This window comes from Oncorhynchus nerka, linkage group LG6 (assembly GCF_034236695.1).
Source record: "Oncorhynchus nerka isolate Pitt River linkage group LG6, Oner_Uvic_2.0, whole genome shotgun sequence".
NCBI lineage: Eukaryota > Metazoa > Chordata > Actinopteri > Salmoniformes > Salmonidae > Oncorhynchus > Oncorhynchus nerka.
In genome coordinates, this window is record NC_088401.1 from 18,221,681 (window position 1) to 18,239,001 (window position 17,321).

Consider the following 17,321-nt stretch of genomic DNA (forward strand, 5'->3'; position numbering starts at 1 on the left):
CATTTAAAAATGTGGTTGTGCATCAGCAATTTTCCCGTTATGTTTTGTTTTTTATTTTTAAAACAACTTTGAGATTCTTCTTGTATTGAAAGGCGCTATATAAAATAAATCCATTATTATAATTCTATTATTGTTATATTTAGGCCCCTCCCCCTCTCCCCACTGGGCCAATGGGTTGCAAACTATATTGAGGGTGTGGCCAAAGCAAAAACACCTCCCAACCAGCCATGTTGGTTGTCAGCTTCTTCAAAGGTGAGATGTGGACCCAGTCCCAACCACCCCTAGACCCTCTGCCCCCAACCCTAGCTTTTAGCCCTAGCCCCTCCCTCACCTATCTCTGTGTGTGTCTAGGTTTCCCAGGTGATCTATACTGGGTTCTGTGTACAGACAACAGTAGTTTCTATCTTGTCTACTCCGGCGCAGATTATTAAGACTGTTATGGGAATTCCTAACGGAATATGAGTCACAGGGGATTGGTGGCACCTTAATTGGGGAGGGCGGGCACATTGTAAGGTACGATGCTGCAGAAGAGAAGCAGGAACAGGGAGATGACATTTCATTTGGAACGGACATGTAACGAGACAGGAACAGCGTGATGCAGGGCAGCCTGGCGCCCTCGAGCACCAGGGGGGAAGAGTGGGAGCAGGCGTTACACACATGGTAATGGCTGGAGCGGAATTGGTAGAATCGTATCAAATACATCCATTTGCCCCATTCCTGCCATTATTATAAGCCGTCCTCCACTCAGCAGCCTCCACTGCTTGGAATGGACTGCTGTAATTGGAATGTGAATTGACTTATTTGGAATCCAACACCCCTAGGTCTGTTCCATGTCGATTCTTGCCTGCACGCGCTTGTTGCCAGTGATGTCATCAGTCGTGTCCAGGAGGCCATTGGTGTCGACCTCAGATCAGACGGGCTGTGGCCTTAGAACAAACACACAGACAGACAAACGTCTGTTTTACTATCCTAGTTCAGACCAAACATTTGATTCCCATTCAAAATCCTATTTTCCCTAACCTAACACTTAACCTAATCCTAACCTTTACCCCAAACCCCTAAACCTAACTCCTAACCATACACCTAACCCTAATTCGAACCTTAACTGTCACCCTAACCGTAGACTAACCCCTAGGCCTTTAATAGCATTTTTCCTTGTGGGGACCTTGAATTTTCCTTGTTTTACTATCCTTGTGGACTTCTGGTTCCCACAAGGATAGTAAAACCAAACACGCACACACGCACGCACACACACACACACACACACGCTTAGTAACTACAAGTACATTATCTTATGAAATAATTAAGTTATATTCAATTTGTTTTATTTTATTTGAAGACTATTGGGGCCTAACTCACTGTGATTTTCCAGTAACAGAACGATAAGAGGAGACGAAAGCCTGAATCAGCGGTTAAATGACAAGACAGGCATCTACTCTCTTTCTCTCTTCCCTTTCTCTCCCTCTCTGCCCTTTCCCTCCAGAATGCACCCAAAGGGGAAACCGTCTCATGACAACAATTTCGCTAATCACCTGCCTTGTGCTGGTTGCCTCTCAGTGATGACTCAGACAGACACACAGACACACACTCACTCTCTGTCATCCCAAGACCTAAGCATCGCTGCAACTTTAGGAAATATACTCTGTTGAATATACATACTTCTGCAGCTAATATTTTTTCCCTCAGATGTGTAAAAAGAACACAGGTAAGAACCATTTCTCTTATAGGTCTCTAGGTGGTGAAAAAGTATTGTTTAGAAATATATTATGTAACATATTTGGGTGTCTAGAAATTCATGAGATAAAGTTAATAGCATACTGGTAAGAACTTATTGTGAACTGTTGAATATTCAAATAACTGTTCGTTTTTTAACTTAATCTAAAACATGATGCATGCTTGGAACATAGGAATGTAAAGTGACTGTGTGACATCATGGGATGACATTTGGCATAATTCCTTTGTTAATGTCACAAAAGTCAATGTAAACAAACCATATTGAAATAAAGACTAGTCTAGCTTACAGTGGAGTAAGTAGGTGTTTATGTAGTCCTGAAAGGCGTCTGTTTAATAGAATGTATTATTATTATTAAGTGTACAGTATAGCACTATGTTTTGACCTGTATTTTTATATAAACCATCTAATAGATTTAGGAGAAAAGCTTTCTATTTAATTCACACGGGCATCTTTGAGATGTTGTTTTTCAATGTAGGATGAAGGTCGTTGAGGCTGGTATGTTTTGTATTCTGAGGGTTAGTCACAGTTCACACAGTTCACAGAACACACACACACACACACACACACACAGTATTCCCATCATAGAAACATGTGGTAGCTGTACAGGTGTCATGTAGTCTGTCTGCAGACTTTAATCACTGAGATGGCATGTCAAGGTACAACAGATGGAATGTAAAGCAAAGCATTTCAGATAGTCACGCTAACCTGTTGTTAAGGTTACCTGTACTTCATAGGCATACAGCTGTACTATACCTTACGGCTTTACCGTTCTTCCCCCATAAGAAAAATGTTTCCTATATTTTGGATCCTCCTCCTTCTCCCTCTGGTCTCCGCCCAGACATACCATTGGGGTCCATGCCCCACACCCAGTGTCCAGCCCAACTTCAGCTTGCAGCAGGTAAACACACACACACACACACACACACAAACACATACATACACAGAGCTTTTTTGTGATTTAAAGCGTACATTTTTAACAACCCCTCTCCTACCCTTATCAGTACCTGGGCACGTGGTATGAGATAGCGAAACTTCCAGCATCCTTTGAGAGAGGAAAATGCATCCAGGCCGATTACACTCTGAGGGGAGACGGCACCATCAGAGTCCTCAACTCCCAGTTCTAGTCAGTATTTATATGCGTGTAAATGTGTGAGTGTTTAAGTGTGTCTCAACTATGTCAAACTTTACCTCATACATAGACATTTAGAAGTTGACTGTCCTCCCTGAACTGAAAGCTAGTACTGTTTTCTCATAGACATGTTTTTTCTAAAAGTGGTGACAGTGTATATCTCTGCCTCCAGTAAAGGTAAGGTGCGGACTGTGGAGGGGACAGCAGTGGTCCAGGACCCAAAAAAACCAGCCAAACTGGGAGTCAGCTTCTCCTACTGTGAGTCTCTACTGTCTATAACTATATTACCATGACTCTACTGAGTCTCTACTGTCTATAAGTCTATTACAATGACTTTATCGAGTCTCTACTGTTTGTAACTCTATTGCCATGACTCTATCGAGTCTCTACTGTCTATTACCATGACTATATTGAGTGTCTACTGAGTCTCTACTGTCTATAAGTTTATTACCATGACTCTATCGAGTCTCTACTGTCTATAACTATATTAGCATGACTATGGCGAGTCTCTACTGTCTATAACTCTATTACCATGACTATGTCGAGTCTCTACTGTCTATAACTATATTACCATGACTCTACTGAGTCTCTACTGTCTATGAGTCTATTACCATGACTATATTGAGTGTCTACTGAGTCGCTACTGTCTACAAGTTTATTACCATGACTCTACGGAGTCTCTACTGTCTATAAGTCTATTACCATGACTATACTGAGTATTTACTGAGTCTCTACTGTCTATAAGTCTATTATCATGACTATATCGAGTCTCTAATGTCTACAACTCTATTACCATGACTCTATCGAGTCTCGACTGTCTATAAGTCTATTACCATGACTATGTCGAGTCTCTACGGAGTCTCTACTGTCTATAACTCTATTACTGTGACTCTATTGAGTCTCTACTGCCAGTAGATACTGACTTTCGAGTATCTACTGAGTCCATACGGTCTATAACTATATTACCACGATTCTATCGAGTCTATACTGTCTTTAACTCTATTACCATGAGTCCTTACTGTCTATAACTCTGTTAGCAGGACACTATTGAGTCTCTACTCTCTATAACTATATTACCATGACTATTGAGTCTCTACTGAATGTCTACTGTTGCACAGGTCTTGTTACTCTAGTGTCCTGGATGAATTCAGCTCTGACTCATGGCCTGTGAGAGAGGGCAGTTAATCTGATAATGACATCATCCCTGTGACTCTGAGTCTGTCTTAATATTTATCCCCCTCGACCTCTTCTCCCTCCCCCCTCTCCAACCCTCTCTCAGTCACTCCCTACAGTCCGTACTGGGTGCTGAGTACAGACTATGTGAGTGGAGCGGTGGTGTACAGCTGTACTGACGTGTTGAGGATTTTCCATGTCGACTACGCCTGGATCCTGGGACGTTCCCGCTTCTTGCCCGCAAAGGAAGTAGAGTACGCCAGGCAGCTGCTGGCTAAAGAAAACATTGACACCTTCAAGATGAGTGTTACTGACCAAACGGGCTGCGACTAGATGGAGGTTTAGAGGTCAGAGGTTAGGGTTGTAGGGTTATTTATGTGTCCACTTCCCTAGTCCTAACGCCGTAGACACTTCTACCTCTACTCCCAATGCTCTATCCACATGTCATTTGAGCCCTACCTCTATAGATACAGACAGAAATACGACCATCACATACTAGACCTAGTGTCCACCTCTCGTGTCTAATTAAGCAATAAGGCCAGAGGGGGTATGGTATATTGCATGACGCATCTGGAGTGCCTGGACACAGCCCTTAGCCGTCGTATATTGGCCATGTACCACAAACCCCCGAGGTGACTTATTGCTATTATAAACTGGTTACCAACGTAATTAGAGCAGTACAAATAAATGTTAGGTCATACCCGTGGTATACGGTCTGATATACCTTGGCAGTCAGCCAATCAGCATTTAGGGCTCAAACCACCCATTTTATAATAGTTTATATACACTGACAGTTGGTCTTATAATCTTATCATCCAACATATCACTACCTACCATCTCATTTAGACTATCTATCACATGTATTTTATATTTAGAGACTTTATGGTCTGTAGTTGGAGATCTGTTAGTTTGAATGATTAAATGTCTATCTATGTAACGATAGTGACGGTTTCTTCGTGGGATAAATAGAATGCTGACAGCATGAGTCAGTTCTCTGAGGGTTGGGCACGGTTCCTATAGGGGCAAACACACACACGCAGTATCCTCATCATAGAAAGATGTTCACAGTTTAAGGGAACTGGAGGAACAGGTTTAGCTGAATAGGTTTCATGTAGTCTGTATATTAGTAATTAAAGTTTTGTTTTGAAGTGAAACTGATGACTGTCTTTTCTTCTGCAAAAGTGTTTCGATTGCAATTGGGACAAACAATCTCTGCTACCCCCTCCTGAGCATTTAGTCAAACAGCAAGTACTGATGTGGCCACTATAAAGTGTGGTTGTGACAAGGGGGTTATGTGTGTGTGTGTGTGTGTGTGTGTGTGTGTGTGTGTGTGTGTGTGTGCACGCTTCTTGGGGGGGACACGTGATCTTATAACAGGATCGTGCTCTGTCATTTCTTCCGTGAGCTGATGTGGCCACTATAAAGTGTGGTTGTGACAAGGGGGGTTATGTGTGTGTGTGTGTGTGTGTGTGTGTGTGTGTGTGTGTGCACGCTTCTTGGGGGGGACACGTGATCTTATAACAGGATCGTGCTCCGTCATTTCTTCCGTGGTTCCCACAAGGATAGTAAAACCAAACACGCACGCACACACGCACACACACACACATACTTAGTAACTACACGTACATTATCTTATGAAATAATTAAGTTATATTCAATTTGTTTTATTTTATTTGTTAATTTGAAGACTATTGGGCCTAAGTCACTGTGATTGTCCAGTAACAGAACGATAAGAGGAGACGAAAGCCTGAATCAGCGGTTAAATGACAAGACAGGCATCTACTCTCTCTCTCTTTCTCTCTTCCCTTTCTCTCCCTCTCTGCCCTTTCTCTCCAGAATGCACCCAAAGAGGAAACCGTCTCATGACAACAATTTCGCTAATCACCTGCCTTGTGCTGGTTGCCTCTCAGTGATGACTCAGACAGACACACAGACACACACTCACTCTCTGTCATCCCAAGACCTAAGCATCGCTGCAACTTTAGGAAATAAACTCTGTTGAATATACATACTTCTGCAGCTAATATTTTTCCCTCAGGTGTGTAAAAAGAGCACAGGTAAGAACCATTTCTCTTATAGGTCTCTAGGTGGTGAAAAAGTATTGTTTAGAAATATATTATGTAACATATTTGGGTGTCTAGAAATTCATGAGATAAAGTTAATAGCATACTGGTAAGAACTTATTGTGAACTGTTGAATATTCAAATAACTGTTCGTTTTTTAACTTAATCTAAAACATGATGCATGCTTGGAACATAGGAATGTAAAGTGACTGTGTGACATCATGGGATGACATTTGGCATAATTCCTTTGTTAATGTCACAAAAGTCAATGTAAACAAACCATATTGAAATAATGACTAGTCTAGCTTACAGTGGAGTAAGTAGGTGTTTATGTAGTCCTGAAAGGCGTCTGTTTAATAGAATGTATTATTATTATTAAGTGTACAGTATAACACTATGTTTTGACCTGTATTTTTATATAAACCATCTAATAGATTTAGGAGAAAAGCTTTCTATTTAATTCACACGGGCATCTTTGAGATGTTGTTTTTCAATGTAGGATGAAGGTCGTTGAGGCTGGTATGTTTTGTATTCTGAGGGTTAGTCACAGTTCACACAGTTCACAGAACACACACACACACACAGTATTCCCATCGTAGAAACATGTTCACAAGGAAGGGAACTGGAGGAACAGGTGTAGCTGTACAGGTGTCATGTAGTCTGTCTGCAGACTTTAATCACTCAGATGGCATGTCAAGGTACAACAGATGGAATGTAAAGCAAAGCATTTCAGATAGTCACGCTAACCTGTTGTTAAGGTTACCTGTACTTCATAGGCATACAGCTGTACTATACCTTACGGCTTTACCGTTCTTCCCCCATAAGAAAAATGTTTCCTATATTTTGGATCCTCCTCCTTCTCCCTCTGGTCTCCGCCCAGACATACCATTGGGGTCCATGCCCCACACCCAGTGTCCAGCCCAACTTCAGCTTGCAGCAGGTAAACACACACACACACAAACACATACATACACAGAGCTTTTTTGTGATTTAAAGCGTACATTTTTAACAACCCCTCTCCTACCCTTATCAGTACCTGGGCACGTGGTATGAGATAGCGAAACTTCCAGCATCCTTTGAGAGAGGAAAATGCATCCAGGCCGATTACTCTCTGAGGGGAGACGGCACCATCAGAGTCCTCAACTCCCAGTTCTAGTCAGTATTTATATGTGTGTGTATGTGTGAGTGTTTAAGTGTGTCTCAACTATGTCAAACTTTACCTCATACATAGACATTTAGAAGTTGACTGTCCTCCCTGAACTGAAAGCTAGTACTGTTTTCTCATAGATATGTTTTTTCTAAAAGTGGTGACAGTGTATATCTCTGCCTCCAGTAAAGGTAAGGTGCGGACTGTGGAGGGGACAGCAGTGGTCCAGGACCCAAAAAAACCAGCCAAACTGGGAGTCAGCTTCTCCTACTGTGAGTCTCTACTGTCTATAACTCTATTACCATGACTATATCGAGTCTCTACTGTCTATTACTATATTACCATGACTATGTCGAGTCTCTACTGTCTATAACTATATTACCATGACTCTACTGAGTCTCTACTGTCTATAAGTCTATTACAATGACTTTATCGAGTCTCTACTGTATGTAACTCTATTACCATGACTCTATCGAGTCTCTACTGTCTATAAGTCTATTACCATGACTATATTGAGTGTCTACTGAGTCTCTACTGTCTATACGTTTATTACCATGACTCTATCGAGTCTCTACTGTCTATAACTATATTAGCATGACTATGGCGAGTCTCTACTGTCTATAACTCTATGACCATGACTATGTCGAGTCTCTACTGTCTATAACTATATTACCATGACTCTACTGAGTCTCTACTGTCTATGAGTCTATTACAAGGACTTTATCGAGTCTCTACTGTCTGTAACTCTATTACCATGACTATATTGAGTGTCTACTGAGTCGCTACTGTCTACAAGTTTATTACCATGACTCTATCGAGTCTCTACGGAGTCTCTACTGTCTATAAGTCTATTACCATGACTATACTGAGTATTTACTGAGTCTCTACTGTCTATAAGTCTATTATCATGACTATATCGAGTCTCTACTGTCTATAAGTCTATTACCATGACTATGTCGAGTCTCTACGGAGACTCTACTCAGCTCTGACTCATTGCCTGTGAGAGAGGGCAGTTAATCTGATAATGACATCATCCCTGTGACTCTGAGTCTGTCTTAATATTTATCCCCCTCGACCTCTTCTCCCTCCCCCCTCTCCAACCCTCTCTCAGTCACTCCCTACAGTCCGTACTGGGTGCTGAGTACAGACTATGTGAGTGGAGCGGTGGTGTACAGCTGTACTGACGTGTTGAGGATTTTCCATGTCGACTACGCCTGGATCCTGGGACGTTCCCGCTTCTTGCCCGCAAAGGAAGTAGAGTACGCCAGGCAGCTGCTGGCTAAAGAAAACATTGACACCTTCAAGATGAGTGTTACTGACCAAACGGGCTGCGACTAGATGGAGGTTTAGAGGTCAGAGGTTAGGGTTGTAGGGTTGTAGGGTTATTTATGTGTCCACTTCCCTAGTCCTAACGCCGTAGACACTTCTCCCTCTACTCCCAATGCTCTATCCACATGTCATTTGAGCCCTACCTCTATAGATACAGACAGAAATACGACCATCACATACTAGACCTAGTGTCCACCTCTCGTGTCTAATTAAGCAATAAGGCCAGAGGGGGTGTGGTATATTGCATGACGCATCTGGAGTGCCTGGACACAGCCCTTAGCCGTGGTATATTGGCCATGTACCACAAACCCCCGAGGTGCCTTATTGCTATTATAAACTGGTTACCAACGTAATTAGAGCAGAAAAAATAAATGTTTTGTCATACCTGTGGTATACGGTCTGATATTTTTATTTATTTCACCTTTATTTAACCAGGTAGGCTAGTTGAGAACAAGTTCTCATTTGCAACTGCGACCTGGCCAAGATAAAGCATAGCAGTGTGAACAGACAACACAGAGTTACACATGGAGTAAACAATTAACAAGTCAATAACACAGTAGAAAAAAAAGTCTATATACAATGTGTGCAAAAGGCATGAGGAGATAGGCGAATAATTACAATTTTGCAGATTAACACTGGAGTGATAAATGATCAGATGGTCATGTACAGCTAGAGATATTGGTGTGCAAAAGAGCAGAAAAGTAAATAAATAAGAACAGTATGGGAATGAGGTAGGTGAAAATGGGTGGGCTATTTACCATATACCTTGGCAGTCAGCCAATCAGCATTTAGGGCTCAAACCACCCATTTTATAATAGTTTATATACACTGACAGTTGGTCTTATAATCTTATCATCCAACATATCACTACCTACCATCTCATTTAGACTATCTATCACATGTATTTTATATTTAGAGACTTTATGGTCTGTAGTTGGAGATCTGTTAGTTTATAAGGTAGTTTGAATGATTAAATGTCTAGCTATGTAACGATAGTGACGGTTTCTTCGTGGGATGAATAGAATGCTGACAGCATGAGTCAGTTCACTGATGGTTGGGCACGGTTCCTATAGGGGCAAACACACACACGCAGTATCCTCATCATAGAAAGATGTTCACAGGTAAGGGAACTGGAGGAACAGGTTTAGCTGAATAGGTTTCATGTAGTCTGTATATTAGTAATTAAAGTTTTGTTTTGAAGTGAAACTGATGACTGTCTTTTCTTCTGCAAAAGTGTTTAGATTGCAATTGGGACAAACAATCTCTGCTACCCCCTCCTGAGCATTTAGTCAAACAGCAAGTACTGATGTGGCCACTATAAAGTGTGGTTGTGACAAGGGGGGTTATGTGTGTGTGTGTGTGTGTGTGTGTGTGTGTGCACGCTTCTTGGGGACACACACGTGATCTTACAACAGGATCGTGCTCCGTCATTTCTTCCGTGAGCTTTAGACTCCTCTGAACCCGAGACAGACAGCACCTCTGGCAAATCAAATCAAAGTTTATTTGTCACGTGCACCGAACACAAAAGGTGTAGTAGACTTTACAGTGAAATGCTTACTTACAGGCTCTAACCAACAGTGCAAGAAAGGTAATAGGTGACAATAGGTAAGTAAAGAAATAAAAACAACAGTAAAAAGACAGGCTGTATAGAGTAGCGAGGCTATAACAGTAGCGAGGCTACATACAGGCACCGGTTAGTCAGGCTGATTGAGGTAGTATATACATGTAGATATGGTTAAAGTGACTATGCATATATGATAAACAGAGTAGAAGTAGCGTAAAAGAGGGATTGGTCGGTGGTGTGTTGCAGGACACAATGCAGATAGCCAAGTTAGCCAATGTGCGGGGGCACTAGTTGGTCGGGCCAATTGAGGTAGTATGTACATGAATGTATAGTTACAGTGCCTTGCGAAAGTATTCGGCCCCCTTGAACTTTGCGACCTTTTGCCACATTTCAGGCTTCAAACATAAAGATATAAAACTGTATTTTTTTGTGAAGAATCAACAACAAGTGGGACACAATCATGAAGTGGAACGACATTTATTGGATATTTCAAACTTTTTTAACAAATCAAAAACTGAAAAATTGGGCGTGCAAAATTATTCAGCCCCCTTAAGTGAATACTTTGTAGCGCCACCTTTTGCTGCGATTACAGTCGCTTGGGGTATGTCTCTATCAGTTTTGCACATTGAGAGACTGAATTTTTTTCCCATTCCTCCTTGCAAAACAGCTCGAGCTCAGTGAGGTTGGATGGAGAGCATTTGTGAACAGCAGTTTTCAGTTCTTTCCACAGATTCTCGATTGGATTCAGGTCTGGACTCTGACTTGGCCATTCTAACACCTGGATATGTTTATTTTTGAACCATTCCATTGTAGATTTTGCTTTATGTTTTGGATCATTGTCTTGTTGGAAGACAAATCTCCGTCCCAGTCTCAGGTCTTTTGCAGACTCCATCAGGTTTTCTTCCAGAATGGTCCTGTATTTGGCTCCATCCATCTTCCCATCAATTTTAACCATCTTCCCTGTCCCTGCTGAAGAAAAGCAGGCCCAAACCATGATGCTGCCACCACCATGTTTGACAGTGGGATGGTGTGTTCAGGGTGATAAGCTGTGTTGCTTTTACGCCAAACATAACGTTTTGCATTGTTGCCAAAAAGATACATTTTGGTTTCATCTTTCATTCCTGAGGGGGAATAGGCTTTGTTGTGCCCTCTTCACGACTGGCTTGGTGTGTTTGGACCATTCTAGTTTGTTGGTAATGTGGACACCAAGGAACTTGAAGCTCTCAACCTGCTCCACTACAGCCCCGTCGATGAGAATGTGGGAGTGCTCGGTCCTCCTTTTCCTGTAGTCCACAATCATCTCCTTAGTCTTGGTTACGTTGAGGGATAGGTTGTTATTCTGGCACCAACCGGCCAGGTCTCTGACCTCCTCCCTATAGGCTGTCTCGTCGTTTTCGGTGATCAGGCCTACCACTGTTGTGTCGTCTGCAAACTTAATGATGGTGTTGGAGTCGTGCCTGGCCATGCAGTCGTGGGTGAACAGGGAGTACAGGAGGGGACTGAGCACGCACCCCTGGGGGGCTCCAGTGTTGAGGATCAGCGTGGCAGATGTGTTGCTACCTACCCTCACCACCTGGGGGTGGCCCATCAGGAAGTCCAGGATCCAATTGCAGAGGAAGGTGTTTAGTCTCAGGATTCTTAGCTCGTGATGAGCTATGGTGTTGAACGCTGAGCTGTAGTCAATGAATAGCATTCTCACATAGGTGTTTCTTTGTCATGGTGGGAAAGGGCAGTGTGGAGTGCAATAGAGATTGCATCATCTGTAGATCTGTTTGGGCAGTATGCACATTGGAGTGGGTCTAGGGTTTCTGGGATAATGGTGATGATGTGAACCATGACCAGCCTTTCAAAGCACATGGCTAAGGGCGTGAATGCTGCGGGTCTGTAGTCCTTTAGGCAGGTTGCCTTCGTGTTCTTGGGCACAGGGACTATGGTGGTCTGCTTGAAACATGTTGGTATTACAGACTCAATCAGGGACATGTTTGTATTACAGACTCAATCAGGGACATGTTGAAAATGTCAGTAAAGACACCTGCCAGTTGGTCAGCACATGCTCAGAGCACACGTCCTGGTAATCCATCTGGCCCCGCAGCCTTGTGAATGTTGACCTGTTTAAAGGTCTTACTCACGTCAGCTACGGAGAGCGTGATCACACAGTCGTCCAGAACAGCTGATGCTCTCATGCATGCCTCAGTGTTGCTTGCCTCGAATCAAGCATAGAAGTGATTTAGCTCGTCTGGTAGGCTCGTGTCACCGGGCAGCTCACGGCTGTGCTTCCCTTTTGTAGTCTGTAATAGTTTGCGAGCCCTGCCACATATGACGAGCGTCGGAGCTGGTGTAGTACGATTCAATCTTAGCCTTGTATTGATGCTTTGCCTGTTTGATGGTTCGTCGGAGGGCAAAGCAGGATTTCTTATAAGCTTCCGGGTTAGAGTCCCACACCTTGAAAGCGGCAGATCTACCCTTTAGCTCAGTGCGAATATTGCCTGTAACCCCTACCCTCAGTTATGTTACCTTCTGCTTGCTCTTCGTGGCTTTAGGCCGGGGTTGATGTAAAGCACTTTACATCAAATTGTTTAGTAAATAGTGCTGTATGTGCAATCCATGTTAAAGTGTCATAATAAGTATGCAGTATTGAAGATAACTGACTCAGATGGCAGATAACTATGACTAACTGTTGTATTCAGTAAGGACAGATTGCTGCATCCATAAGGCGAGGTCTGTTTTGAATGCTGCATGTGTACAAAGAGCACTGTGTGTTTGTGTGTTCGTGTAAACCCAGTGAGGAATAATATTTGAGGACGACGGAAGTTTCTTCAGGTATCCCAGGACTGTCATTTTTCCGGACTCTCAATCGAGTCTTTGTGTATGGAATACTTGGTACGCTTCAGAATGCTAAACTCCATCTCCCATCTCTCTCACTCTCCCTCCTACAGATGCTAGAGGATTCACCCCTGAAGGAGGTAAAATAGACACACACACACACAGACCTCTACAGCACATACACACAGACCTCTACAGCACATACACACAGACCTTCTGTAACATGTACTGATAGGATCTACATGGTTCTTATATTATGTAGACTTCCTTGGGGTTGTCAGTCAGTGAGTGTTGTGATTTGTTTCTGTCTGTGTGTTTGTAGTTCCATACGATGAGCCTCCGGCAGTCCCCTACTGGCCCTACACCACCTCAGACTTCTGGCACTACGTAGAGTACTTTAGGTCCATTGGAGCCTACAAGCACATCAACAAAATGGCCCGGGCATTCTAAGCTCACCAACACTTGGGAGACACACTGGGATATGAGACCAACGAGGGACACGACCCCTGAGGAGAGAGAGGAGACGGACGGACGGATGGGGGGGTACGATAGAGGGAGAATAGAGAGGAGGAGAGAGGGTGGGGAGAGGGTCAGGAAGGGGGGGGGGGGAATGAGGAGAGAGGATGGAGGGAGAGAAAGAGGCCCCATAAGGTTATGTAATATTGTATATTGAAATTAATTTTTAAAATATGAGGCTATATAAGCAAATGTATTTTAACTTCATGAAATATATGAACGCGTCTCACATACCTGAAAAAAACATGAATTCCAACGGCTATAATATAAAACGTTACATAAATGTAATGTGCAATATCAATCAAATTTGACCAGAAATCGGATCTCATTGACATAATTTACCATATTTGATGTGGATACTTGCAAGGATTGCAGGGCATTATACTGTTACCAAAGCAGGAAGTGGTGTTACACGGAAAAGGGTCCGGTTTCTATTGTTTACGTTGCCAGAGAACATCTAGCTAGACAGCTAGCTAATATTCATTACGGTACCTAGTCAAAAACAGGAATTATCATGAAACCAGCGGTGGACGAGATGTTCCCTGAAGGCGCCGGGCCTTTTGTGGATCTAGACGAGGTTAGTAATCATCTGGGGACAAGAGAGAATCGCCGACCTAGCCTAGCTACAGTAACTCCACGCGAACCTAGCCACCTAACCAGCTAACGTTGGTGACTGATAGACAAAACGGCTGCTGTTAATTAAGAGCGGCGACGCTCGGTCTGAATATTAACATACATCGCTTGCGGTACGGTTTAGGAAGCATAATGACTTTATGTTTCATATCAACAATAACAAAAATGAGGGGCGTGTTTCGAAAGCCGAATCGCAAGTGATGACTATTGACGTTTCTAAACGTTAGAGCACAGCGTTGGGATCGTAGTTCACATGAGCCAGTTGTGGGCGAAGCTGGGGGATGAAAACTGTATGGAGAAGGCAGAGTGCTGCCGAGAGAACTAGATGTGCATGCCCAGTAACACAGTCGTGTCCTCCGTGGACCGGCTCGTACATAAAACATCCTACATTCAGGCTTCAAAAGCATCAATTCTATCGTTAACTAGTTTTTTTTTAGCCCTCAGCTTCTCCCACGAATGAAGGATGTTTTATGTACGAGTCGGTCCACGGAGGACACGAGTGTATTACCGGGAATGCACATATACCCTAGGCGATAGTTCATGGGTGTTAGGCTATAGCACAGACCGTTTAAAAAAACTAAACTGTCTTTTGTCTGTAGACTTAACTGTCTTTGATTTCTAGCTGATGTGTATTCCTTACTTGGCTTAAATGGCATACATTGTTTTAAAATTGTTCATGTGTGTGGGTGTGTCTGATTCTTCAGGCAGGGGGCAGCAGCGGTCTGCTCATGGACCTGGCAGCAAATGAGAAAGCAGTGCACTCAGACTTCTTCAACGGTCAGTCAGACAGACACACACACACACACACACCGTAGAGGCTAGGTGGGGCTAGAGGCTAAACTAGAGCAGTGTTTCTCAAACCTATCCTTGAGTATCCCATTTCACTTATTTGTTCTATTCCAATACTAGAATACGTGATTTAAACTAATCGAGTGCTGATGAGTAGTTGACCAGTTGAATCAGCTGTGCTGGTGGAGAGGTTGGGGGGAACACTGGGCTAGACTGGGTAGAGAAGCATCTTGTGGGCTAGGGAGGGGTCTTATGAAAGTGCTCTGTGTGTGTTTGCTTTGCCAACAGGGCCGTCTCACAGAAACTAACATGTCTTTTCCCTGTAAACTTAAATTAACAACACACCACACAGTGTAGCTAATGTGTTTTCCATCTGGCAGTGTTAGCCACGGGACAAACAGTTTATGGCTCAGCAACACATGACCTAGAAAGTGATCATTAAAAAGAGGAGAGGATAAGAGAGAAGGAATGGTTAAAGGGATACTGCAGGAGGAATGGTTAAAGGGATACGTCAGGAGGAATGGTTAAAGGGATACGTCAGGAGGAATGGTTAAAGGGATACTGCAGGAGGAATGGTTAAAGGGATACTGCAGGAGGAATGGTTAAAGGGATACTGCAGGAGGAATGGTTAAAGGGATACTTCAGGAGGAATGGTTAAAGGGATACTGCAGGAGGAATGGTTAAAGGGATACGTCAGGAGGAATGGTTAAAGGGATACTGCAGGAGGAATGGTTAAAGGGATACTGCAGGAGGAATGGTTAAAGGGATACTGCAGGAGGAATGGTTAAAGGGATACTGCAGGAGGAATGGTTAAAGGGATACTGCAGGAGGAATGGTTAAAGGGATACTGCAGGAGGAATGGTTAAAGGGATACTGCAGGAGGAATGGTTAAAGGGATACTGCAGGAGGAATGGTTAAAGGGATACTGCAGGAGGAATGGTTAAAGGGATACGTCAGGAGGAATGGTTAAAGGGATACTGCAGGAGGAATGGTTAAAGGGATACGTCAGGAGGAATGGTTAAAGGGATACTGCAGGAGGAATGGTTAAAGGGATACTGCAGGAGGAATGGTTAAAGGGATACTTCAGGAGGAATGGTTAAAGGGATACTGCAGGAGGAATGGTTAAAGGGATACTGCAGGAGGAATGGTTAAAGGGATACTGCAGGAGGAATGGTTAAAGGGATACTTCAGGAGGAATGGTTAAAGGGATACTTCAGGATTTTTGGCAATGAGCATCCTAACGCTAGTTAGCGTTGGCTCGCGAAACTACCAATAACTTCTTTCATACTAGATACAGAGATATGACAATGCTATCCACCAGTTCATCTGACTCTGGGGACGTAGATAAAGGGCCTCATTGCAAAAAACAAAGTATCCCTTTAAAGAAGATGTAAAGGACGAGAGGGGGAGTAGAGAGAAGAGGAGAGTAGGGAACGGATAGGAGTAATGTCAGGAGGAGATGAGAAGAGAAGGGGAGCAGGGGAAGGAGGAGAAGAGAGGGGGAGAAGGAAAAGGAGGAGAGGAGGATGATAAAGGTTTTTATGGTTCCTGTTAGACTGAAACCCAGCAGGACACCTAGCCAGCCTGCCGCTTTGAACACACTCAAACACACCACGTATCACACACACACCACGAATCGCACACACACCACGTATCACATAGGCACTCACACACACCACGTATCACACAGGCACTCACACACACCACGTATCACACAGGCACTCACACACACCACGTATCACACAGGCACTCACACACACCACGTATCACACACACACCACGTATCACATAGGCACTCACACACACCACGTATCACACAGGCACTCACACACACCACGTATCACACAGGCACTCAGGCTCACCAAGCAGAAAAACACATTCCCATGTGTTTCTGTGGTGTCAGTGATTTTTGGCTTTTGAGTGGTTGTAGCTCCTGTAAAGCAGCACATTTGTTAACACCAAACCTCTCCTATCCTTAGGGAACCTAAAGTCCTAAGGCATTACCTACTAAATACTGACCTACAGTACTACTGCATGACCTGTCATGAGTCAGACTACAAACTGGACTACTATTTTAGAATGTTTTCAAACTTCAGCATACATATACTGTATCATGTCACTCAGCAGATAGAGCTGTCAATCATTCACATCAGAAACTCACTGTGTTCTTTCTCTCTGTCTACTTGTCTCTCTGTCTCAGACTTTGAGGATCCGTTTGATGATGAGGATCTGCAGTGAATGAGGAAGACCCTATATACCCATGATTACCTATGTGTGTGTGTGTGTGTGTGTGAGAGAGGGGGAGAGACATTAAGATCGTAAGAACTGTAAAACCAGAACCATTTCCATGTTGGAATTGCTTTTGAAGATCCGCCCTCATTTCCACTGTGTTTGTTAAATAAAGCCTTTTCTAAAAAACA

General features: G+C 43.2%; 3 protein-coding genes and 1 pseudogene across 3 annotated transcripts; all 4 read left to right on the forward strand.

The window, feature by feature from the left end:
- Positions 1 to 2,481: 2,481 nt before the first annotated feature.
- LOC135572098 (apolipoprotein D-like) lies at positions 2,482 to 5,191 on the forward strand. Its single transcript, XM_065019121.1, has 4 exons — positions 2,482 to 2,633; positions 2,737 to 2,858; positions 3,037 to 3,122; positions 4,144 to 5,191. The coding sequence occupies exons 1-4, from the start codon at positions 2,523 to 2,525 to the stop codon at positions 4,368 to 4,370; spliced, it is 546 nt and encodes a 181-aa protein (XP_064875193.1). The 5' UTR covers positions 2,482 to 2,522; the 3' UTR covers positions 4,371 to 5,191.
- A 719-nt stretch (positions 5,192 to 5,910) lies between these two features.
- On the forward strand, positions 5,911 to 8,969 carry LOC115121013 (apolipoprotein D-like). The gene is made up of 5 exons (XM_029650010.2): positions 5,911 to 6,094; positions 6,926 to 7,040; positions 7,134 to 7,255; positions 7,434 to 7,519; positions 8,359 to 8,969. The coding sequence occupies exons 2-5, from the start codon at positions 6,930 to 6,932 to the stop codon at positions 8,583 to 8,585; spliced, it is 546 nt and encodes a 181-aa protein (XP_029505870.2). The 5' UTR covers positions 5,911 to 6,094; positions 6,926 to 6,929; the 3' UTR covers positions 8,586 to 8,969.
- Positions 8,970 to 9,687: 718 nt separating this feature from the next.
- Positions 9,688 to 13,473, forward strand: LOC135572052 (otospiralin-like; annotated as a pseudogene).
- A 399-nt stretch (positions 13,474 to 13,872) lies between these two features.
- LOC115121012 (COP9 signalosome complex subunit 9-like) lies at positions 13,873 to 17,321 on the forward strand. Its single transcript, XM_029650009.2, has 3 exons — positions 13,873 to 14,056; positions 14,817 to 14,889; positions 17,102 to 17,321. Exons 1-3 carry the CDS (start codon positions 13,994 to 13,996, stop codon positions 17,137 to 17,139), a joined length of 174 nt encoding a protein of 57 aa, XP_029505869.1. The 5' UTR covers positions 13,873 to 13,993; the 3' UTR covers positions 17,140 to 17,321.

Coding starts and splice junctions, on each gene's coding strand:
- LOC135572098 (XM_065019121.1), top strand. CDS start 2,523: ATGTTTCCTATATTTTGGATCCTCCTCCTTCTCCCTCTGGTCTCCGCC. Junction 2,859..3,036: donor GTCCTCAACTCCCAGTTCTA/GTCAGTATTTAT, acceptor CTCTGCCTCCAG/TAAAGGTAAGGTGCGGACTG. Junction 3,123..4,143: donor GGGAGTCAGCTTCTCCTACT/GTGAGTCTCTAC, acceptor ACCCTCTCTCAG/TCACTCCCTACAGTCCGTAC.
- LOC115121013 (XM_029650010.2), top strand. CDS start 6,930: ATGTTTCCTATATTTTGGATCCTCCTCCTTCTCCCTCTGGTCTCCGCC. Junction 7,041..7,133: donor CCAACTTCAGCTTGCAGCAG/GTAAACACACAC, acceptor TACCCTTATCAG/TACCTGGGCACGTGGTATGA. Junction 7,520..8,358: donor GGGAGTCAGCTTCTCCTACT/GTGAGTCTCTAC, acceptor ACCCTCTCTCAG/TCACTCCCTACAGTCCGTAC.
- LOC115121012 (XM_029650009.2), top strand. CDS start 13,994: ATGAAACCAGCGGTGGACGAGATGTTCCCTGAAGGCGCCGGGCCTTTT. Junction 14,057..14,816: donor CTTTTGTGGATCTAGACGAG/GTTAGTAATCAT, acceptor CTGATTCTTCAG/GCAGGGGGCAGCAGCGGTCT. Junction 14,890..17,101: donor GCACTCAGACTTCTTCAACG/GTCAGTCAGACA, acceptor TCTCTGTCTCAG/ACTTTGAGGATCCGTTTGAT.